This window comes from Canis lupus, chromosome 26 (genome assembly GCF_011100685.1).
Source record: "Canis lupus familiaris isolate Mischka breed German Shepherd chromosome 26, alternate assembly UU_Cfam_GSD_1.0, whole genome shotgun sequence".
Lineage (NCBI taxonomy): Eukaryota > Metazoa > Chordata > Mammalia > Carnivora > Canidae > Canis > Canis lupus.
Window position 1 is genome coordinate 162,017 of NC_049247.1, and position 21,328 is coordinate 183,344.

Genomic DNA, 21,328 nt, shown 5'->3' on the forward strand with positions numbered 1-21,328 from the left:
AAAGCACCTGCATCATATGACCAGTGTTTTCCCTAACTTTCCTTAATTCCCATTTTCCTTCTTATACTTTATACTTTTGTTCAATCTAGCCTGAACCTTGTATTTTCATTTTATTAGTATCATCTTTCTACACACTGTAACTTTTTTTTCACTTACAAAATATAAGATGAAAAATTCAGTCCCTTATAGATGGAGTAAGAGCACTGCCACCTGTCTCTCCTGAATGCAGCTAAAAGCCATGGAAAAAATGCACAGAGCAGCTATCTGAAAACTCTAAAAAGTAAAGGGTGGCAAGTTGATTGGAGAAGGAAATCAGAACTCAAAGTAACACTGAACTGGTGGTGAGTTTCTTGGTTTGTTATCCTTGTCTCCAGGCCTAAACCCAAAGGCAACATGAAAGCAGGAACTGTGCATCAGGCTGCTCCCAGAGTAGCCTCCATTTCTGGTCTGAGGAATGGGAAAGAGGGTCTCTACTAGTCAGAGAAATCTTACCCCATTTCTACCCAATCCCAAGGTATCTTGCAGCAGCGATACCTTGGCAATTAAAACTCTAAGAGTGTTCGCAGAAAAATCTATGGTCACAAGAGCACAGAAATACCCATTTTCTTCTTTTTCTGTCTCCTTGTTGCTTGGTGCAGAGGCAGACATGGTTGCAGGAAACAGAGAGTAGAGGGGAAACTAGAGGTCTGCCTTTCTACCCAGAAGACTGAAAGAGGGGCCCTACAAGTGAAGCAGAGCTCAAGAAAGTGCTTCTGTAAAGCTGTATAAAATCCAGGGCACATCCCTGAGTTGTGCACATACATGAATCCTGGACTCACCCCTGAGATGTGCACATGCATGACATCCTCAATGTATCCCTGGGTTGTACATGTGCATGACATCCTGGGTGCACCCTTGGGTTGTGCACGCATGTATCTGACCCTGTATACTGTGCTAGAAACCGAAAACTGAAATGGGACCCCACAGCCTAGGTTGGGAAAGGCCAGAGGAGGTGCATATGCAGCACAAATACGACAGACCTACGAAAGCCGTAAAAATACAACTGTCCTAGGACCACATATGTAGAAGAAAGGTTAGAACTGACGGCCTTAACATACCCATATTGACAACCTGCCTAAATATAATTATCATCCCAGCAGGACCTAAACAAGACCTAGTCTTAGAATATAAAAATAAATAGGTTAAAATCCAAGTTATAGGACATCTGGAGAAACAGAAACGTTTCACCATCCTACAGGACAGCTGCAGACAACCCAACTATAAAACACACTTACGAAGCATTTATGTATGGATAGTACTTTTTAAAAAAAATACATTTATGTATGGATAGTGCTTTTAAAAAAAATACAAGCAAAACTTTTTTTGTTTTTTTTGTTTTTTTAAAGATTTATTTGTTTATTCAGAGAGAGCGCGAGAGAGGCAGAGATGCAGGCAGAGGGAAAAGCAGGCTCCATGCAGGAAGCCCGACGCGGGACCCGATCCCGGGTCTCCAGGATCACACCCTGGGCTGCAGGCGGCGCTAAACCTCTGTGCCACCGGGGCTGCCCGCAAAACTGTTTTGATACGAAAAATGGTTATTTTGATCATGTAGAAAATGTCCCTATAATTTATACATGATAGTGAAGTGAAATATTGAGATATAATTTACTTTTCAATTATTCTACAAAAAAAAGGAGTGGAGTGAGGCAAATAAAGGAAAATGTTATCCATTATTTAGTCCATAACTAAGGCTGTATAGACATATGCGAGAATAGAAAAGGAAACAATAAAAAACAGAGAACCCATAAATATACACAAATATTAACATTTAAGTTATGACAAACCTACAACATGTCAGCATATGATGCCATGATAATTGGATCTCCTCCCAGAAGAAATCAAAATTGACCAGTAACTCACACAACACACAAAAATCAATTCAAAGTGGACAACAGATCTAAATGTGATTGGCAAAATGACTAGGTTTAAGAGAAAATATAGGAAAATGCCTTCATTATGACCTCATGATAGGGAATGGTTTCTTAAACATGTTAATTCTACAGGGAACAACATCTGACCGCACTGAAACTAAAAATTTCCATTCATCAAAAGAAGTTATTAAGGGGGAAAATATACCATATGTGAGAGAAAACATTTGCAGTGAAAATAATTAGCAAAGCACTTGTATCTGAAATATCTAACTTCTATAAATCAATACAAAAGACAGAGAATCCAATACATAAATGAGCAAAGACCTTCAAGACACACATCACAGATGAGGGTACCCAGGTGTCCAGTAAATATACGGAAAGGTGCTCAACCTCTCATCAGTAATCAGAAAAATGCAATTTTCAACCATAGCAACCTCCCATTGCACACTCTTCTGCTAGGTCTGTATTATGGTGTCTTACTGTCTGGGGCATTCATTAGTAAGTATGCAGAACCAGGAGAACCCACTTATGGTGTTCATGAGAATGTAAGTCAGTAAAAGCACTCTGGAAAACATTTTTGCATTATCTCCTGATATGAAAGAGGTACACCATCCTCTGCCCCAGCAATTCTAGGCCTAGAAAGACACCACAACAAACCTGTGCCAGTCTGCACCTGGGCACAAGGACAATAGTAACGTTGCTTGCAACAGCCCTAAAATGCAAACAACCCAAGAAGCCCTCAATAACAGAATGGATAAATTGGTGGGGTACTGATGTGTACAATGAAACAAACTACCACAGTAATATGCAAAAAAGCATAAATCTTAAAAGTACTTTTGAAAAGCAAATCACAATACATACATTATGAACCCTCTAGATGAAGTTCACAAACATACTCATTTAACTATAGTGATTAGAGATACAAACAGTTGACAAGGTTTGTCAAGTAACCAAACCAGTAAGTTGCTCCCATAAAGAGAAGACTGCCTCTAGGTAGGGAAGGGGTGAGCACACAGTGCTCTTATGACGTGAGCAGTGGTTACATGCATATCTTTCAATAATTTGTTAAGCTGTACATTCATTTTGCCTTTTTAGAAAGGTACTGGACTGTAGCCAAGGAAACCACCATGTGCTCCCTCCACAGGGAGCCTGGTGTGCAATGGTGGCAAACAGTAGCCCCCTCAGTAGTGTATACAGCCTGTTGCTTAAATGGGTTGCCTTACAGGACTTTGGACACAGCCCTTTCCCTTTGACATTCATGTGGAACCCCCAATACCAAACAGGTATGTGGGGCATCCTTGGAAAACCCCAGGGCACAATAGCCAGGGTCCACATAGGCCAAATCCTTATCATCCATACAAAATGGAGAACCCTTATGCAGGGCCATATCCCAGTTCCCTGGGGCTGCCAGAAGATCCACATCTCTAAGAAGTGGGTCCACAGGGATCCCTGGGTGGCGCAGCGGTTTAGCGCCTGCCTTTGGCCCAGGGCGCGATCCTGGAGACCCAGGATCGAATCCCATGTCGGGCTCCCGGTGCATGGAGCCTGCTTCTCCCTCTGCCTGTGTCTCTGCCTCTCTCTGTGTGACTATCATAAATAAATAAATAAATTAAAAAAAAAAAAAAAAGTGGGTCCACATCTCACTTTAATATACAAGAATTTGAAGCCATGATGGCTGAAAAGCAGTTCATCTCAAATACCTGTGGGGGTCAAACACACCCTAACCATGGCCTCCTGGACAAATGGCTGGCCCTATGCTCATGAGAACCTTCCCACTGCCCTCTCCTTATTCATGCCCACCAATAAATCCTACTTCCTGTTTTTAATGAAAAGGGGGACTAGAATGAACACAAAAAAATTAGCAGAACTGTATTAAAGTAAGTGGAGGGGCACTTGGCTGGTTCCATCGGTTAGAGGAGGTAACTCTTAATCTCAAGACCAGGAGTTTGAGCCCCACACTGGACACAGGATTATTTAAAACAAAAGTAAGTAAGTGAATGAATGAAGGAATGAATAAAGTAGTGGAATTAGAGGCAATTTTTCTGTTTGACCTTTCCTCACTTCCCTTGTACACAGTTCTATCAGTTTTATTACTTTTACACAGGACATTATTCTTCAACTCCTCCTTAAATGAAGAAATCTCCCTGCACTTGCTTGAACTCGTAACTTCAGCCCACATCACTGCTTACTACACCCTCCTGGATCTCTGCAGCAAGTGAGCCTCACTGCCGTCAGCACCTGAGAGCTGGAGCTATTTTCACAGCTGCTCCGGTTCCCCTATCAGACTCCCAAACTACTGCTTCCCTGTCCGTGAGAGCATTCCTCCTGTTATGCCAGGAAATAGTCAGTACACCTCCATCAGAGGTTTTAGAATCAACTAAAGAACTTATAGAAGTTTTCATAAATACAGAATTTAAGCTCCATACATCTATGACAGAATCTTCCAGGGTGTCACATGGCCATTTATTTTTAAAGAGCTTCACCAGCAATTCAATTGTCAACCTGAGGTGACATCTCAATCCCATGGCTTCAATTTTCACTTAATATTAAAATTCTCACATCCACATTTCTAACCTGACCATTTTTCTATCATATATTTCAACGGCTTGTGCAAATCTTCACTTGGAAATACCATCCTCTACTCACACCAGCACATCTCAAACTAATTCATCACTTTTTCTCCAAAACTGATTCCTGTCTTTTATGTTTCTATTACTACTATCCCTATGCAAATTATGTAGGCCCCAAACACCAACTGGAAATTCCTTCTCCCTTACTGCTGAACTGCAAATTTGGAGACATGCAATGAAGTTATTTACAGATCTATTTTACCTCATTAAGCTGTAACTTCTTTGATAGTTATTACACTTTTTTATACTTTCTACTCTCTGTAGCATCCAAAAGAAAGTCTTTTAAATAAATACCAAGAGAATGTGTGAGGGAATGAATAAATCAATTAAACAAAAAGTAGCAACAAATTCATCTAAGACAGTTAAATAGGACCATAGTTTTACCTTTCAATTTAGGCAACAGAAACACAGGTCAATTTCAAGATAGAAAGGGAGAAGAAATCAAAAAGAAATGAAACTCAGGGGGCAGCCCCGGTGGCACAGCGGTTTAACGCCACCTGCAGCCCAGGGCGTGATCCTGGAGATCCTGGATCGAGTCCCACATCAGGCTCCCTGTATGATGCCTGCTTCTCCCTCTGTCTGTGTCTCTGCCTCTCTCTCTTTCTGTCTCTATGAATAAATAAATAAAATCTTTAAAAAAAAAATGCTCAACCTTTGAGCTAAAATATTAAAAAAAAAAAAAAAAAAAGAAAGAAACTCAGAGCCCAGACAGAGCTAACAATGGAAAAAAAGAACACATCTGTTAGTGAGAAAGTGTACAAAGGTAAGATGAGAATTGAAGATGGCTGGAAAGCAGATGTGAAATAGTTTCTTCTGAGGCTGTGAGCAAGACTTCATAGTCCCCAATGCTCTGGTATCTGTAAGGGAAAATTATAACCAAAATATAAAAAGTATTGCTTTCTTATTGATTAGTTGGGTTGTTACTAACTTACTCACCTGAAAACAGATCTCTTCTCACATCTCCTTTCTCCAGCCAGGGCCCTTTTCCTTGCTCCAATAAGGAAACCACATAAGGCTTAGAAATGTTAAGACCTGCTTGCAGAAAATGAAATAAATTCCAAATCAGTCCTTCAGTCCCTAGAAGAGAGCCATTAAAACAAAGGCCATGGGATGCCTGGGTGGCTCAGTGGTTGAGTGTCTGCCTTTGGATCAGGGCATGATCCCAGGAGCCTGATGCGGGACTCAATCCTGGGTCTCCAGGATCCTGCCCTGGGCCGAAGGCAGCGCTAAACTGCTGAGCCACCGGAGCTGCCCAGGAGTGTGTGACTCTTGATCTCAGGTTGTAAGATCCAGCTCAAAACTGAGTGTAGATATTACTTAAAAATAAAGATCAGAAAAAAGAAAAGGAAAATACAGGGATGTCTGAGTGGCTCAAGCGGTTGAGCATCTGCCTTCACACTCAGGGCATGATCCTGGGTTCCAGAATCAAGTTGCACATCGGGCTCTTTGCAGGGAGCCTGCTTCTCCCTCTGCCTATGTCTCTGCCTCTCTCTCTCTCTCTCTCTCTCATGAATGAATGAATAAATAAATAAATAAATCTTTAAAAGGAAAAAACTAACAAAAAGAAAAACAACATACTTCCTTGGGAATCTCCAATCAGAAAACCAAGATTCACAACAGCCACCCCAAAGTTCAAATTCTGACTGAGAGGAGGAGAAATCCACTTACCCAGTGAAACAAGGTGGCTATAGTTCTCCAACATTACATGTCTGTACAGATCCCTCTGAGCAGGCTGAAGCCACTCCCACTCCTCCTGGGAGAAGTCAATGGCCACATCTCTGAATGTCACTGACTCCTGAAATGACATAAAGATACCTGCACAACTCAAAAAAAAAAAAAAAAAAAAAAAAAAAAAGATACCTGCACAACCAACACCCACTTGATCATTGCCCTGATCAAGGAGTGAAATGAGTCCCATTGTGGAGAGCAGACAATATATATAAGTAGCAATGGGAGTTTTCAGAATTCTGAGTGTAAGAGCCTACCTGTTTTGTTTTATTAAGTGGAAAAAGGAGAAAAAATAAATGCAATTTGTCCTGAGATAATACACAGTTTTGTGAGAAAAAAAAAAGGATTATACATGCAAACAACATGGATTTCTGGCTTTTTGTTGTAAAAGTTCTTAGAATCTTACAACACTTCATGAATAGTGAAGACAATCCGTTTGTATTTAATAGGCAATGTATATTTTCCTTAATGGCAGCCAATTTTAATATGATTTGGCAAGATTTCTTCCTGGTAACTAATGAGGAAGCAGGAGTAGAAGGCAAACTGAGGGCAAAGCACAAGCTGATTCACCACAGCCCCCCTCCCCCAACCTCCACCCCACCACGACTGGGGACCTGTGTGACATTCCTCAGGCACTCCTGGATGCCCTAAAGCTAAGGGAAGGAAAAACAAATGGCAAAAAAAAAAAAAAAAAAAAAAAAAAACAAATGGCTAACTTCTAGAGATCACAATCCTCCAAGGCAAGAGTCTCCCTCAGTTTACAAATGTCTTAGTCGGGATCCCTGCATGGAGTCTGTTTCTCCCTCTGCCTGTGTCTCTGCCTCTCTCTCTCTCTCTCTCATGAATAAATAAATAAGATCTTGAAAAGAAAGAAAAGAAAAGAAAAGAAAAGAAAAGAAAAGAAAAGAAAAGAAAAGAAAAGAAAAGAAAAAAAGAAAAAGAAAAAGAAAAGAAAACCTTCCTTCTTGGGGCACCTGGGTGGCTCAGTGGTTGGGCATCTGCCTTCGGCTCAGGGTGTCTCTGCTTCTCTGTATGTGTGTGTCTCTCGTGAATAAATGAATAAAATCTTAAAAAAAAAAAAAAAAAGAAAAGAAAAAGAAAACCTCCCTTCTTCCTTGCCCCCAACTCCCAAGTATATGATCAGTCAACCCTCACAGTCCCCGCAGAGCAGCTTTCTGCCCAAGGGTCCTGTCCCTGGGCTTGAATAAAATCATCTTTCTGCACCAAAGAGTATTAAGAATTCTTTTTTTGGCCATTGGCTCCAGACCCCATCTACATTCAAAAACTACATCAGTAGCAATTGGGTATGGCAGACAGCAGCAGCACCCTTGAGAAGGGACATGCACTCAAGTGCATCACAGCTATCCCCATTCCAGAAGAAACAGCTAGGAAACTGAGGGATACTTGAAGCAAAGTTACAGAACAAGGAGAATTAGCAGTAGAGTGTAAGGACTACCCAAGGAAAAGATATAATACTTCCCAAGACCAAGCCTAGCACTTTCCCCCTCAGAGTTAGGGGTAACAGTTACCTCTGCAGCCTGGTTTTGCCCCACTTGAATAATCCACATAACCATGAAGCTTAAACAAAAATGTTGAAAGGTGCCAAACCAGTAAGAGCCCCGGAAATACCGCAGCTATATTTTACAGCTAAAAAAAAAATTTAGGGGTGCCTGGGTGGCTCAGTGAGTGGAGTCTTAGTTTCAGCTTGGGTCAAGATCTTGGAGCCCTGGAATGGAACATCGGACTGCTTCTTCATCGGATTCTCTCAACCTCTGCCCTTCAACTCCTACTCTCTCAAGTAATCTTAAAAAAAAAAAAAAAAAAATTTCTCTCCCTGCTCTCTCAAGTAAATAATCTTTTTTTTTTTAAATTTTATTTATTTATGATAGTCACAGAGAGAGAGAGAGAGAGAGAGAGAGGCAGAGACATAGGCAGAGGGAGAAGCAGGCTCCATGCACCGGGAGCCTGACGTGGGATTCGATCCGGGGTCTCCAGGATCGCGCCCTAGGCCAAAGGCAGGCGCCAAACCCCTGCGCCACCCAGGGATCCCTCAAGTAAATAATCTTTAAAAATTCTCCCCCTGCCCCTCCTCCGTCTTTCAAAAAAAAAAAAATGGTTTTAAATGTTAAAAGATTACTGACTGATAAAGCTATTTCCTAAACAGTGGAATCTGCACCACAGATGGAAACTGCACTCCCAGCAAAACGTGAGGAGCGTCTGGACTTGGAAACAAACATGACACAAAGTAGAGCAGAGAAGTGGAACTAAAAACAGAGGGCCTGGATCAGAATGGGAGGTGTTCTCAACCCCCACGTCTGTGAAGCATAATTGCCCCAGATTTTGTTTTGTTCTTGCTGCGTCGCCAGGACTTAGGACGGAGCGCCTGCTGAAATACCCAGGGGGCCTGGGCGGCAGCTCGCCCGCACACACACCTACAAGAAGTTCTCCAGAGATGCTGACACTGCTGGTCCAGGAGCCAGACTCTGAGACCACTGACACCTGTGCTGCGAACGGATGCTTAATAAACTCGTGGTGCAGAGGGGCAGCGGAGCATCCTCACCCCCACACCGCGCGAAGGAGGGAAGAATCATCGCCCCCGCCCGCCCCCTCCGGTCCAGGTAGATGCGAGAGCCCGAGCGCAGGACCCGGGGCGGGACGGTTCTGGAGAAGCAGAGCTTCGGTCCCACGGCCCAGAGAACGCAGCCACATTCAGCAAGAAGGAGACTGCAACTTACCTGAGACATAGCTCACGGCGGGACGGGGAAACCGCAGGACCCGGAAAGACAGACGGCAGGACCGGAAAGGAGAGACGGCTCTGCTGCGGCGGAGAACGAAGCACTGAGCGCGCGGCTACAGCGCCCTCGCCCTCCCGCCCCCTTGGCGCCTCCTTCCCCTTTAGTTGGGTCACAGGACCGCGCGCTTCCTCGGCGCCTCCGGTGGGCGAGGCGGTCTCGAGCTGCAGACCTGCCTTCGGCCCTGGACGCCCAGAGAACGTACCAGCGCGCCAGAGAGGGCCGCTTTACGTACCTCGGAGCCCACGCAAGCCAGACTTCCCGCTCTGCGTCCGCGGACTCCGCCGCGAGCCTCCAGCCAACTCCTCCTGCCAGAGCCTCTGGGACCTGACCCCCACCAGGCCTTGGGCCTCAGACGACTACACTTCCCAGGACCCACCGCGGCCTACGGGGACGATCGGGGAGCGCCTCTCACACGCTGTGCCTCCCCCTGCGCCTGCGCACACAGCGACAGAGCCCACGGACGTCAGACGACTACATTTCCCAGGACCCACCGCGGCCGGAGAGAGGCGGGCAGGAGAGCTCCACTAAGACTTTCGGAGCGCTCCGCAGGGGAGGCAATGGCGCCTCGAGATAAATACCATTGGCCTAAATTACGACTCCCAGAATGTCCCAGGCCCACAGCCTGAGACTTAGAGCCTAACCGGAAGTGGCTGCCGCCGGCCCGGACGGCTGTAGTAAAGAGTTTCCGCAGGTAGGAGCAGGAGCACTAAGGATGGCCGCGGCTCCTGGTTCTCCTGGAGTTCTGAGCCACCCTCGGGAACGAGCCGCTGAAATGGCCCTGTCGTGGCCGCGTCCGGAGGTTTTGGTGTGCAAGCCACCAGCGCCGTGCCCCTGAAGAGTTCAGGGCCTCAGTGGAGGGGAGGCGGGCGTGAAGATGAGGAGAGCGTGAGCCCACGGGACGGGGGATCCAGGGAGATAAAAGGGCAGTCCAGTCCGTTCTAGAAGTGGTGAAGGGTGAGAGGAAGAAAGGGGCTGCGGGAGGGGGGGGGGGGGTGAGCATGATGAGTGAGGGGTAGGATAGGGGAGTGGGAGGGGACTTGTAGCTGCGGGAGGACTGAGTGTCGGGAATGACGAAGTAGGGTGCACAGGGGTACCGAACAGTGGCTGGGGGAACAGCTAGCGCTGCACCTCAACAACTTGAGCACTTTCTTTGAGATTTTACTTATTTATTTATTCGTGACAGACACACAGAGAGGTAGAGGAAGAAGCAGGCTCCTCACAGGAACCCTGATGCAGGACTCGATCCCAGGACTCTGGGATCATGCCCTGAGCCAAAGGCGGCTACTCAACCACTCAGCTACCCAGGCGTCCCTGAAGTTGTTCTTGAAACATATAACATTGTGTACCAGCTGTGCTACAATAAAAACAGGACTTTTTCAGTTCAATGGCCAGGTGAAATGAGGGCCAAGGAGAAGTGGTCTGAGTAGAAGCGAGCCTGGAAAAGTGAGCAAGCCTTGTACAGAGCTTGCAGCTTCAGTGAGGAAACACTGAAGCATGTAATGTTGCAACAGTCGCACTTGCATGTAGTGCCTGGTGTCCCAGCAAATTGAAGGGAAGGAGGACTGGAGCCAGGAAGGCCATTGAAGGCAACGACTCATGTGTGGCATCAGGGGAAACTGATGCAAGGTGCTGTTTTAAAGTAAACTTTATGCCCAACCTGGAGCCTGAATGCACTACCCCTGAGACCAGGAGGGACTTAGAGATCATGTGCTCCAAGGGCCCAGTGTCATCTCTCCCCCCCCCCCCCCCCCCCCCCCCCGCCACACACACACACGCACACACGCACACACACGACCCTCAGGAAACAGAATCCAGGGGATCTGGATATGAACTGGAAATAGCAGGTGGAACAGAAGGAGGATTGAGGTTTCTTGCTGTGGTGAAATGTTGCCAGAAGTTCCTTCCTTAAAACCTCTACTACCACGGTTATCCACTATGGTGATTTCAACATCCATTTATACGACATGCCCAGATCTTTGGGCTACTCATTTTATTTCACTAAAATGATGAACACATTTAGAAGCAAAGAAATGGATGCCTTTGGGGGATATATAGAGACTGTATGGTTTGATCTCCTGTGTTAATCTCCAACAAACCATTATTTCTCACTGAAGCTTGCTGTGACTTCACTACATCTGCTCTCCCAAATCGTTTTTTCACACAGAAAGTAGCCCAACGTTTATAAAAATTCCACGGGCAACCCCGGTGGCACAGCGGTTTAGCACTGCCTGCAGCCCAGGGCGTGATCCTGGAGACCCTGGATCGAGTCCCACGTTGGGCTCCCTGCATGGAGCCTGCTTCTCCCTCTGCCTGTGTCTCTGCCTCTCTCTCTCTCTCTCTTTCTCTCTCTCTCTCTGTCTGTCTCTCTGTCTCTATGAATGAATAAATAAAATCTTAAAAAAAAATTCCAAAGTATTCCTCAGCTTAATGACTTTGATGTCTTTTGGTTACTCTGAAGTAAAGCAAAAGTCCTGATCTCACGTCTGTATTCTCAAGCTTAAATTATTTTCCACTACTCTGCTTTGTTTCCCCAAATGCCATGTATCTTCACATCATAACTTCATTAGTTCATTTCATCTCATCCTTCATATTTCAACCCAGGAAACTCAGAGAACACTTCTCTCTCTGATCAGTGTTCTCTGACTCTCCTGTGATCTCTGAGTAATGTCACTTTGTAAATTCACTGCATTCTGTACTCATTCGCTCTAGCATTTGACTAAGTTGTAGTTATGTTTATAAATCTGTGTATTGTATTATTTTTTTGTTCATAACTGTCTATCTCATTAGACTAGAGTCTAGAGACTGTTTTGCTTATCATTATGCCTAGAACTACCATATTGCTGGCACAGAATGAGGGCCCAAATATATTTATTAACTAAATGACAAATGGCTGTTACCAGATTTTCATTTTTGTCATACAGTGAATTAAATTATCTTTTTTTTTAATTTACTTTTTGTGGGGTGCCTGGGTGGCTCAGTCAGGTGTCTGCTTTCAGCCTGGGTCATGATCCTGGGGTCCTGAGGTCCAGCCCCGTCAGGCTCCCTGCTCAGCAGGCAATCTGTTTCCCCCTCTCTCTGTCTGCCACTGCCTCAACTTGTGCTCTCCCTGTCAAATAAACAAAATCTTTTTAAAAAATAATAAATTTACTTTTTTTGTGAGAATACGCAACTCTATTGACTAGTTCTTATTTATCCTCTGTGAAATACCTATCCATATCCTTTGTCCATTTTTCTCTTGGTTTCTCACTGGGGTTTGGGGGAGAGGGATAAGACCTTTTATTACTTTTAGGTAATTTCTACACCTATCATGGGGCTTGAACTCACAACCCTGGGACACTGGGTGGCTCAATGGTTGAGTGTCTGCCTTTGGCTCAGGGCGTGATTCTGGGGGCATGGGATCGAGTCCTGCATCATGCTCCCCACAGGGAGTCTGCTTCTCCCTCTGCCTGTGTCTCTGCCTCTCTCTGTGTGTCTCTCATGAATAAATAAATAGGTTTTAAAAAATTAAAAAAATTTAAGTCACCGTAGGATAGCTTATTTTTTCGTAAGGGGAAAAAAGAACTAACAACCCTGAGATCAGAAGTCACATGATCTACTGACTGACCCAGCTTCACACCCTAGGATCTCTACATTTTTATCATTGATTTGTAGATCTTTTTTTTTTTTTTTAAGGAGAGGGAGAAATAATTTTTTGAACATTTATTTATTTATTTGTTTATGGGGGGATGGGTAATATATTTATGGACCATATATCAGGTAAGGGATTATTTATCATTCAAAATACATAAGGAATTCATACAGGTAATAGCAAAAAGAAAAAACCTGATTTTGATTCATTTTCGATACAATATCCTCAGTATTAACGTTTTTTGTAATTTTTAAAAATTTTTTATTGGAGTTCAATTTGCCAACATATAGCATAACACCCAGTGCTAATCCCACCAAGTGCCCCCCTCAGTGCCCATCACCCAGTCACCCCAACCCCCCACCCACCTCCCCTTCTACTACCCCTTGTTCATTTCCCAAAGTTAGTTGTCTCTCATGTTTTGTCACCCTCACTGATATTTTCACTCATTTTCTCTCCTTTCCCTTTATTCTCTTTCACTAATTTTTATATTCCCCAAATGAATGAGACCATATAATGTTTGTTCTTTTCTGATTGACGTATTTCACTTAGCATAATACCCTCCAGGTCCCTCCATGTTGAAGCAAATATTGGGTATTTGTCCATTCTAATGGCTGAGTAATATTCCATTGTATACATATACCACATCTTCTTTATCCATTCATCTTTCGATGGACACCATGGCGCCTTCCAGTTTGTCTATTGTGAACATTGCTGCTATAAACATCGGGGTGCAGGTGTCCCGGCGTTTCACTGCATCTGTATCTTTGGGGTTAATCCCTAGCAGTGCAATTGCTAGGTCGTAGGGCAGGTCTATTTTTAACTCTTTGAAGAACCCCCACAGTTTTCCAGAGTGGCTGCACCAGTTCACATTCCCACCAACAGTGCAACAGGGTTCCCCTTTACTCCACATCCTCTCCAACATTTGTTGTTTCCTGTCTTGTTAATTTTCCCCATTCTCACTGGTGTGAGGCGGTATCTCAATGTGGTTTTGATTTGTATTTCCCTGATGGCCAGTGATGCAGAGCATTTTCTCATGTGCGTGTTGGCCATGTCTATGTCTTCCTTTGTGAAATTTCTGTTCATGTCTTTTGCCCATTTCATGATTGGATTGTTTGTTTCTTTTCTGTTGAGTTGAATAAGTTCTTTATAGATCTTGGATACTAGCCCTTTATCTGATAGGTCATTTACAAATATCTCCTCCCATTCTGTAGGTTGTCTTTTAGTTTTGTTGACTGTTTCTTTTGCTGTACAGAAGCTTACCTTGATGAAGTCCAAATAATTCATTTTGCTTTTGTTTCTCTTGACTTCATGGATGTATCTTGCAAGAAGTTGCTGTGGCCAAGTTCAAAAAGGGTGTTGCCTCTGTTCTCCTCTAGGATTTTGATGGAATCTTGTCTCGTATTTAGATCTTTCATCCATTTTTTTTTTTTAATTTATGATAGTCACAGAGAGAGAGAGAGGCAGAGACACAGGCAGAGGGAGAAGCAGGCTCCATGCACCGGGAGCCCGACGTGGGATCCGATCCCGGGTCTCCAGGATCGCGCCCTGGGCTAAAGGCAGGCACTAAACCGCTGCGCCACCCAGGGATCCCAGATCTTTCATCCATTTTGAGTTTATCTTTGTGTATGGTGTCAGAGAATGGTCAGGTTTCATTCTTCTGCATGTGGATGTCCAATTTTCCTAGCACCATTTACTGAAGAGACTGTCTTTTCTCCAGTGGATAGTCTTTCCTGCTTTGTTGAATATTAGTTGACCATAGAGTTGAGGGTCCACTTCTGGATTCTCCATTCTGCTCCATTGATCTGTGTGTCTGTTTTTGTGCCAATACCACACTATCTTGATGACCACACTTTTGCAGTACAACCTGAAATCTGACATTGTGATGCCCCCAGCTATGATTTTCTTTTTTAATATTCCCCTGGCTATTCGGGGTCTTTTCTGATTCCACACAAATCTTAAGATGATTTGTTCCAACTCTCTGAAGAAAGTCCATGGTGTTTTGATAGGGATTGCAGTAAATGTGTAAATTACCCTGGGTAATATTGACATTTTCACAATATTAATTCTTTCAAACCATAAGCATGGAATATTTTTCCATCTCTTTGTGTCTTCCTCAATTTCTTTCAGAAGTGTCCTGTAGTTTTTAGGGTATAGATCCTTTACCGCTTTAGTTAGGTTTATTCCTAGGTATCTTATGCTTCTGGGTGCAATTGTAAATGGGATTGAGTCCTTAATTTCTCTTTCTTCAGTCTCATTCTTAGTGTATAGAAATGCCACTGATATCTGGGCATTGAGTTTGTATCCTGCCACACTGCCGAAATGCTGTATGAGTTCTAGCAATCTTGGGGTGGAGTCTTTTGGGTTTTCTATGTACAGTATCATGTCATCTGCAAAGAGGGAAAGTTTGACTTCTTTGCCAATTTGAATGCCTTTTATTTCTTTCTGCTGCCTGATTGCTGAGGCTAGGACTTCTACTACTATGTTGAATAGCAGTGGTGAGAGTGGACATCCCTGTAGTGTTCCTGATCTTAGGGGAAAGGCTCCCAGTGTTTCCCCATTGAGAAAGATATTTGCTGTGGGCTTTTTGTAGATGGCTTTTAAGATGCTGATGAATGTTCACTCTATCCCTACACTCTGAAGAGTTTTGATTAGGAATCGATGCTGTATTTTGTCAAATGCTTTCTCTGCATCTATTGAGAGGATCATGTGGCTCTTGTTTTTTTCTCTTGTTGATATGACCAGTCACATTGATTGCTTTATGATTGTTGAACCAGCCTTGCATCCCGGGGATAAATCCCACTTGGTCATGGTGAATAATATTCTTAAGGTACTGTTGGATCCTATTGACTAGTATGTTTTTTTTTTAATTTTTTTTAATTTTTATTTATTTATGATAGTCACAGAGAGAGAGAGAGAGAGGCAGAGATATAGGCAGAGGGAGAAACAGGCTCCATGCACTGGGAGCCCGATGTGGGATTCGATCCCGGGTCTCCAGGATCGCGCCCTGGGCCAAAGGCAGGCACCAAAGCGCTGCGCCACCCAGGGATCCCTATTGACTAGTATGTTGTTGAGAATTTTTGCATCTGTGTTCATCAGTGATATTGGTCTATAATTCTCCTTTTTGGTGGGGTCTTTGTCTGGTTTGGAATTAAGATGATGCTGGACTCATAGAACGAGTTTGGAAGTACTCCACCTCTATCTTTCCGAACAGCTTTAGTAGAATAGGTATGATTTCTTCTTTAAACGATTGTTAGAATTCTCCTGGGAAGCCAAATGGCCCCAGACTCTGGTGTCTTGGGAGGTTTTTGATAACTGCTTCAATCTCCTCCCTGGTTATCGGCCTGTTCAGGTTTTCTATTTCTGCCTGTTCCAGTTTTAGTAGTTTTTGGTTTTCCAGAAATGCGTTCTTTCTTCTAGATTGCCTAATATATTGGCGTATAGCTGCTCATAATAAGGTTTTTAAATAATTTGTATTTCCTTGGTGTTGGTGGTGATCTCTCCTTTCTCATTCATGATTTTATTAATTTGAGTCTTTTCTCTCTTCTTTTTAATAAGGCTGGCTAAGGTTTCTCTATCTTATGGATTCTTTCAAAGAACCAACTTCTGGTTTGTTGATCTGTTCCACAGTTCTTCTGGTCTCTATTTTATTGAGTTCTGCTTGAATTTTTATTAACTGTTTTCTTCTTCTGGGTGATGGTTTCATTTGTTGTTCCTTCTCCAGCTCCTTTAGGTGCAAGGTTAGCTTTTGTATTTGAGTTCTTTCCAGTTTTTGAATGGATGCTTGTACTGCGATGTATTTCCCCCTCAGGACTGCTTTTGCTGTATCCCAAAGATTTTGAATGGTTGTATCTTCATTCTCATTAGTTTCCATGAATCCTTTTAATTCTTCTCTAATTTCCTGGTTGACCCTTTCATCTTTTAGCAGGATGGCCCTTGACCTCCACGTGTTTGAAATCCTTCCAAACTTCTTGTGGTTTAGTTCTAGTTTCAAAGCATTATGGTCTGAAAATATGCAGGGTACAATCCCAATCTTTTAGTATCGGTTAAGACCTGATTTTTGACCCAGTATGTGGTCTATTCTGGAGAAAGTTCCATGTGCACTTGTGAAGAATATGTATTCAGTTGCGTTTGGATATAAAGTTCTGTAAATATCTGTGAAATCCATCTGATTTGGTGTATCATTTAAACCTCTTGTTTCTTTGGAGATGTGTTTAGAAGATCTGTCGATTATAGAAAACGCTGTGTTCAAGTTACCAAGTATAAGTATATTATTATCTAAGTATGTCTTAACTTTGGTTATTAATTGATTGATATATTTGGCAGCTCCCACATTCGGGGCATAAATAGTCATGATTGTTAGTCCTCTTGTTGGATAGATCCTTTCAGTATGATATAGTGTCCCTCTTTATCTCTTACCACAGTCTTTGGGATAAACTTTATCTGATATTAGGATGGCTACCCCTGCTTTCCTTTGAGGACCATTTGAATGGTTCTCCAACCTTTTATTTTCAGGCTGTAGGTGTCCTTATGTCTAAAATGAGTCTCTTGTAGACAGCAAATAGATGGGTCCTGCTTTTTTATCCAGTCTGAAACCCTGCTCCTTTTGATGGGATCATTAAGTCCATTCACGTTCAGAATTACTGTTGAAAGATATGAATTTAGGGCAGCCCCAGTGGCGCAGCAGTTTAGCGCCACCTGCAGCCCAGGGTGTGACCCTGGAGACCCTGGATCGAGTACCACATCAGGCTCTCTGCATGGAGCCTGCTTCTCCCTCTGCCTGTGTCTCTGCCTCTCATTCTCTCTCTGTATCTCTATGAATAAATAATAAAATCTAAAAAAAAAAAGGTATGAATTTAGTGTCATCATGATACCTATTCAGTCCCTATTTTTGTGGATTGTTTCTTTGGACTTGCTCTTTCTTTTACAGAGTCCCCCTTAATATTTCTTGCAGAGCTGGTTTGGTGGTCATATATTCTTTCAGTTTCTGCCTATCTTGGAAGCTCTTTATCTCTCCTTCTATTCTGAATGAGAGCCTTGTTGGATACAGTATTCTTGGCTGCATGTTCTTCTCATTTAGGACCTGGAATATATCCTGCCAACCCTTTCTGGCCTCCCAGGTCTCTGTGGAGAGGTCTGCTGTTATCCTAATACTTCTCCCCATAAATGTTAGGGGGTTCTTGTCTCTTGCTGCTTTAAGGATCTTCTCTTTATCTTTGGAATTTGCAAGTTTCACTATTAAATGTCGACGTGTTGAGCGGTTTTTATTCATTTTTTTGGGGGGGTGTCTCTCTATCTCCTGGATCTGAATGCCTGTTTCCCTTCCTAAGTTAGGGAAGTTCTCAGCTATGATTTGTTCAAATACACTTTCTGGACCTCTGTCCCTTTTAGCGCCCTCTGGAACCAAATTAAACATAGATTTTTCCTTCTGAGGTTGTCATTTATTTCCCTTAACCTATTCTCATGATCTTTTAATTGTTTTTCTCTTTTTTCCTCAGCTTACTTCCTTGCCATTAACTTGTCTTCTATGTCACTCACTCGTTCTTCTACCTTGTTAACCCTCGTTGTTAGGACCTCCAGTTTGGATTGCATCTCATTTAATTGATTTTTAATTTTGGCCTGATTAGATCTGAATTTTGCAGTCATGAAGTCTGTTGAATCCTTTATGCTTTTTTCTAGAGCCACCAGTAGCTTTATAGTTGTACTTCTGAATTGGCTTTCTTTTTTTTTTTTTTTTTAATTTTTTATTTATTTATGATAGTCACGGAGAGAGAGAGAGAGAGAGGCAGAGACATAGGCAGAGGGAGAAGCAGGCTCCATGCACCAGGAGCCTGATGTGGGATTCGATCCCAGGTCTCCAGGATCGCGCCCTGGGCCAAAGGCAGGCGCTAAACCGCTGCGCCACCCAGGGATCCCTGAATTGGCTTTCTGACATTGAATTGTAATCCAAATTTTGTAACTCTGTGAGAGAGTACTGTTTCTGATTCTTTTGTGGTGAGTTTTTCCTTCTAGTCATTTTTCTCAGTGCAGAGTGGCCAAAAACAAGTTGTACTGGAAAAAGGAGATCAAGAGAGAAAAAAAGGGGGGGGGGAACAGAAAACAAAAAACAAGGGGAGTATCCTCTGATTCTATATACTGTAAATCCCTCTACTTCCTCTAGAACTTTCCAGTGCTGCTTGGTCAATAACTTGCTTTACCCCTGTCCTTCCAGCTGGTCTTCTGGGGGAGGGGCCTGCTGTGCTGATTCTCAGGTGTGTGCACCTAGGGGAGCTGCCCAGCCCCCTTCCAGGTGCACGGCTCAGTGGGATCTGTTTATCCTGTGATGCCCCTGCTCAGTCCCAGGTACAAGGTGACACCAGGAGGAACAACAACAGTGGCGGCAGCCAGCTGTCCAGCTCTGAAGTCACCTCCCGCAGTAACTACTGCAGCTCCTAGTCTGCAGGGGCCTGGATGCTCCAGGGGCGGGGTGGCGCCAATCTGCACAGCTCGGGGCCACCAGCGGCAGGAGTGTCCTTGCTGTCCTGTGTCCTCCTGGCCTCTGCGTATCCCAGGGGGAGTGCCAGATCTTGGGCTGTGTCTCCCAGCACCCTTGATTCCAGGGCCTGCACCTCTGGAATGGCGCTCCCAGGGCTGCGCAGCCCACTCATGCGGAGCCCCCACCTGAGCCACCCGAGCTGCTCCCTGGCGCGTGCTGTGCGGGTGCTCTAGGCCTTTACGGAGCTCGGCCTGGGGTGTGTGGCGCACTCTCCCCCGGGGCGCAGTTCCTCTGTTAGTGCCCCTGGGAGTCTGAGGGCATCCCCGCCCCTCCTGGGATCCTGTCCGAGTTCCCTGCGAGCGCCTTTCCAGACTGGGCTTTCCTGTCCTGAGGGCACTTGCCTAGCGGTCTTAGCCCGGCTCCTCGCGGCGGGCCCCTGCTCCTTGGATGCTTTTTTTTTTTTTAATTTTATTTATTTATGATAGTCACAGAGAGAGAGAGAGGCAGAGACACAGGCAGAGGGATAAGCAGGCTCCATGCACCGGGAGTCCGACGTGGGATTCGATCCTGGGTCTCCAGGATCGCGCCCTGAGCCAAAGGCAGGCGCCAAACCGCTGCGCCACCCAGGGATCCCTAGATGCTTTTTTATTTCTTTTTTTCTGTCTCCCTACTTTGATAGAAGCGCAAACTCTTCTCACTGTAGCATTCCAGGCTGTTCTCTCTTTAAATCTCAGGCCGAATTCGTAGGTTTTCAGGATAATTTGTTTTGTTTTGTTTTGTTTTAAGATTTATTTATTTATTTATTTATTTATTTATTTATTTATTTATTCATTCATTCATGATAGACATAAAGAGAGAGAGAGAGAGAGGCAGAGACACAGGAGGAGGGAGAAGCAGGCTCCAGCAGGGAGCCCGACGTGGGACTCAATCCCCGGACTCCAGGATCGCGCCCCGGGCCAAAGGCAGGCGCCAAACCGCTAAGCCACCCAGGGATCCCGGTTTTCAGGATAATTTGAAAGTTATCTAGGTAAGTTGGTGGGGACAGGTGACTTGGGGACCCTACTCCTCTGCCGTCTTGCCCTGTTGAACCCAAGGAATTTAACAAAAATCCTCTACCCCTGGACAAGAAGAGCAGGACTAACTCCATTTTGTGCTACACCCGCCATCTCATGTATAACCCCGACATGACCTGCTTATTGCTTAAGGCACTCCCCCACCCTGGTCAAGCCACTGAGCACACCCTTACCAGAAACCGGCTCATATAGGAATGCGGAACCCCTAGCAGCCAGAGAATGTAAACCCCGCCTTTTGCCCGCCAAACCTGCGCGCCAATTCTGACCAGAGTGATAGGCTAGTTCAAACGGTCACTATAGGGTAAATTGTAATTCAATTGGCCACCTGCATGTAAACCGACAGGACTATGCAGCTTTCTGTGTGTGTTACAATCTCATTGGCCACTGGCCCCTATAAAACTGCTGTGCCTCTTATCCTCGGGGTCCAAGTCCCTGCTCTGCTTTGTCGGGTATACTTGCACCCAAGCTCAAGTTTGCAAATAAACCCTTGTGCGCTTGCATCGGAATCAGCTCCTTGGTGGTTTCTCCGATTCGCAATCTTGGGCACGTGCCCCGCCTCCTACGTATCTATCTATCTATCTATCTATCTATCTATCTATCTATCTATCTAAGAGAGAGGGAGAGAGAGAGCACAGAGGGGAGGGATAGAGGGAGATGCAAAGCACAGCACCCAATGCAGGGCTCACTCTCATGACCCTGGGATCATGACCTGAACCTAAATCAAGAGTGAGACGTTTAACCAACTGAGTCACCTAGGTGCTCCAATTTGCAGGAGCTCTTTATGTGGAATTTTATGCCTTTGGTGTATATGTTGCAGATACAGCATATTCTCAAAAGTCATAACTTCTGTTTTCTCTTTGTATGGTGTGTGTGTGCATGCTGTACTTTGAAATTTCGTGCAGTAAAACCTATCTGTCATTTCCCTTTTGGCTTTTGAATTTCCCTTGTGTACAGAAGTTATCTACGTATTAAGTTTTTTTTTTTTTTCGTATTAAGTTTTAAAATATATTCTATACTCTCCTATGCGAAATTCCCTTATATCTCTGTTTCAAGATCCTTTGTTTGGTCCCAGTGATCTGTTTATTCCTGTAC

The 21,328-nt window shown here is 44.1% G+C and overlaps 1 protein-coding gene and 1 non-coding gene across 8 annotated transcripts in view; one reads left to right on the forward strand and one right to left on the reverse strand.

Moving 5' to 3' along the window:
* ZNF140 (zinc finger protein 140) overlaps positions 1 to 21,328 on the reverse strand; it is a 47,691-nt gene that overhangs the window by 9,616 nt on the left and 16,747 nt on the right. Inside the window, exons 1-4 of one of the 7 annotated variants that reach the window (XM_038574588.1) lie at positions 9,296 to 9,471; positions 9,004 to 9,083; positions 6,209 to 6,335; positions 5,477 to 5,575 (exon numbers count right to left, since the gene is read on the reverse strand). In XM_038574588.1, coding sequence (XP_038430516.1) covers positions 5,477 to 5,575; positions 6,209 to 6,335; positions 9,004 to 9,012 — 235 coding nt within the window. In that variant the 5' untranslated portion in view covers positions 9,013 to 9,083; positions 9,296 to 9,471. Of the gene's footprint in view, positions 1 to 5,476; positions 5,576 to 6,208; positions 6,356 to 6,400; positions 6,944 to 9,003; positions 9,087 to 9,295; positions 9,472 to 21,328 lie in introns of those variants that run through there. The other 6 variants (XM_038574587.1, XM_038574590.1, XM_038574586.1 and 3 more) reach the window with 6 other exon arrangements.
* Positions 3,018 to 3,151, forward strand: LOC119866286. Its single transcript, XR_005379606.1, has one exon. It is a non-coding gene; the product is annotated as a small nucleolar RNA SNORA70 (small nucleolar RNA).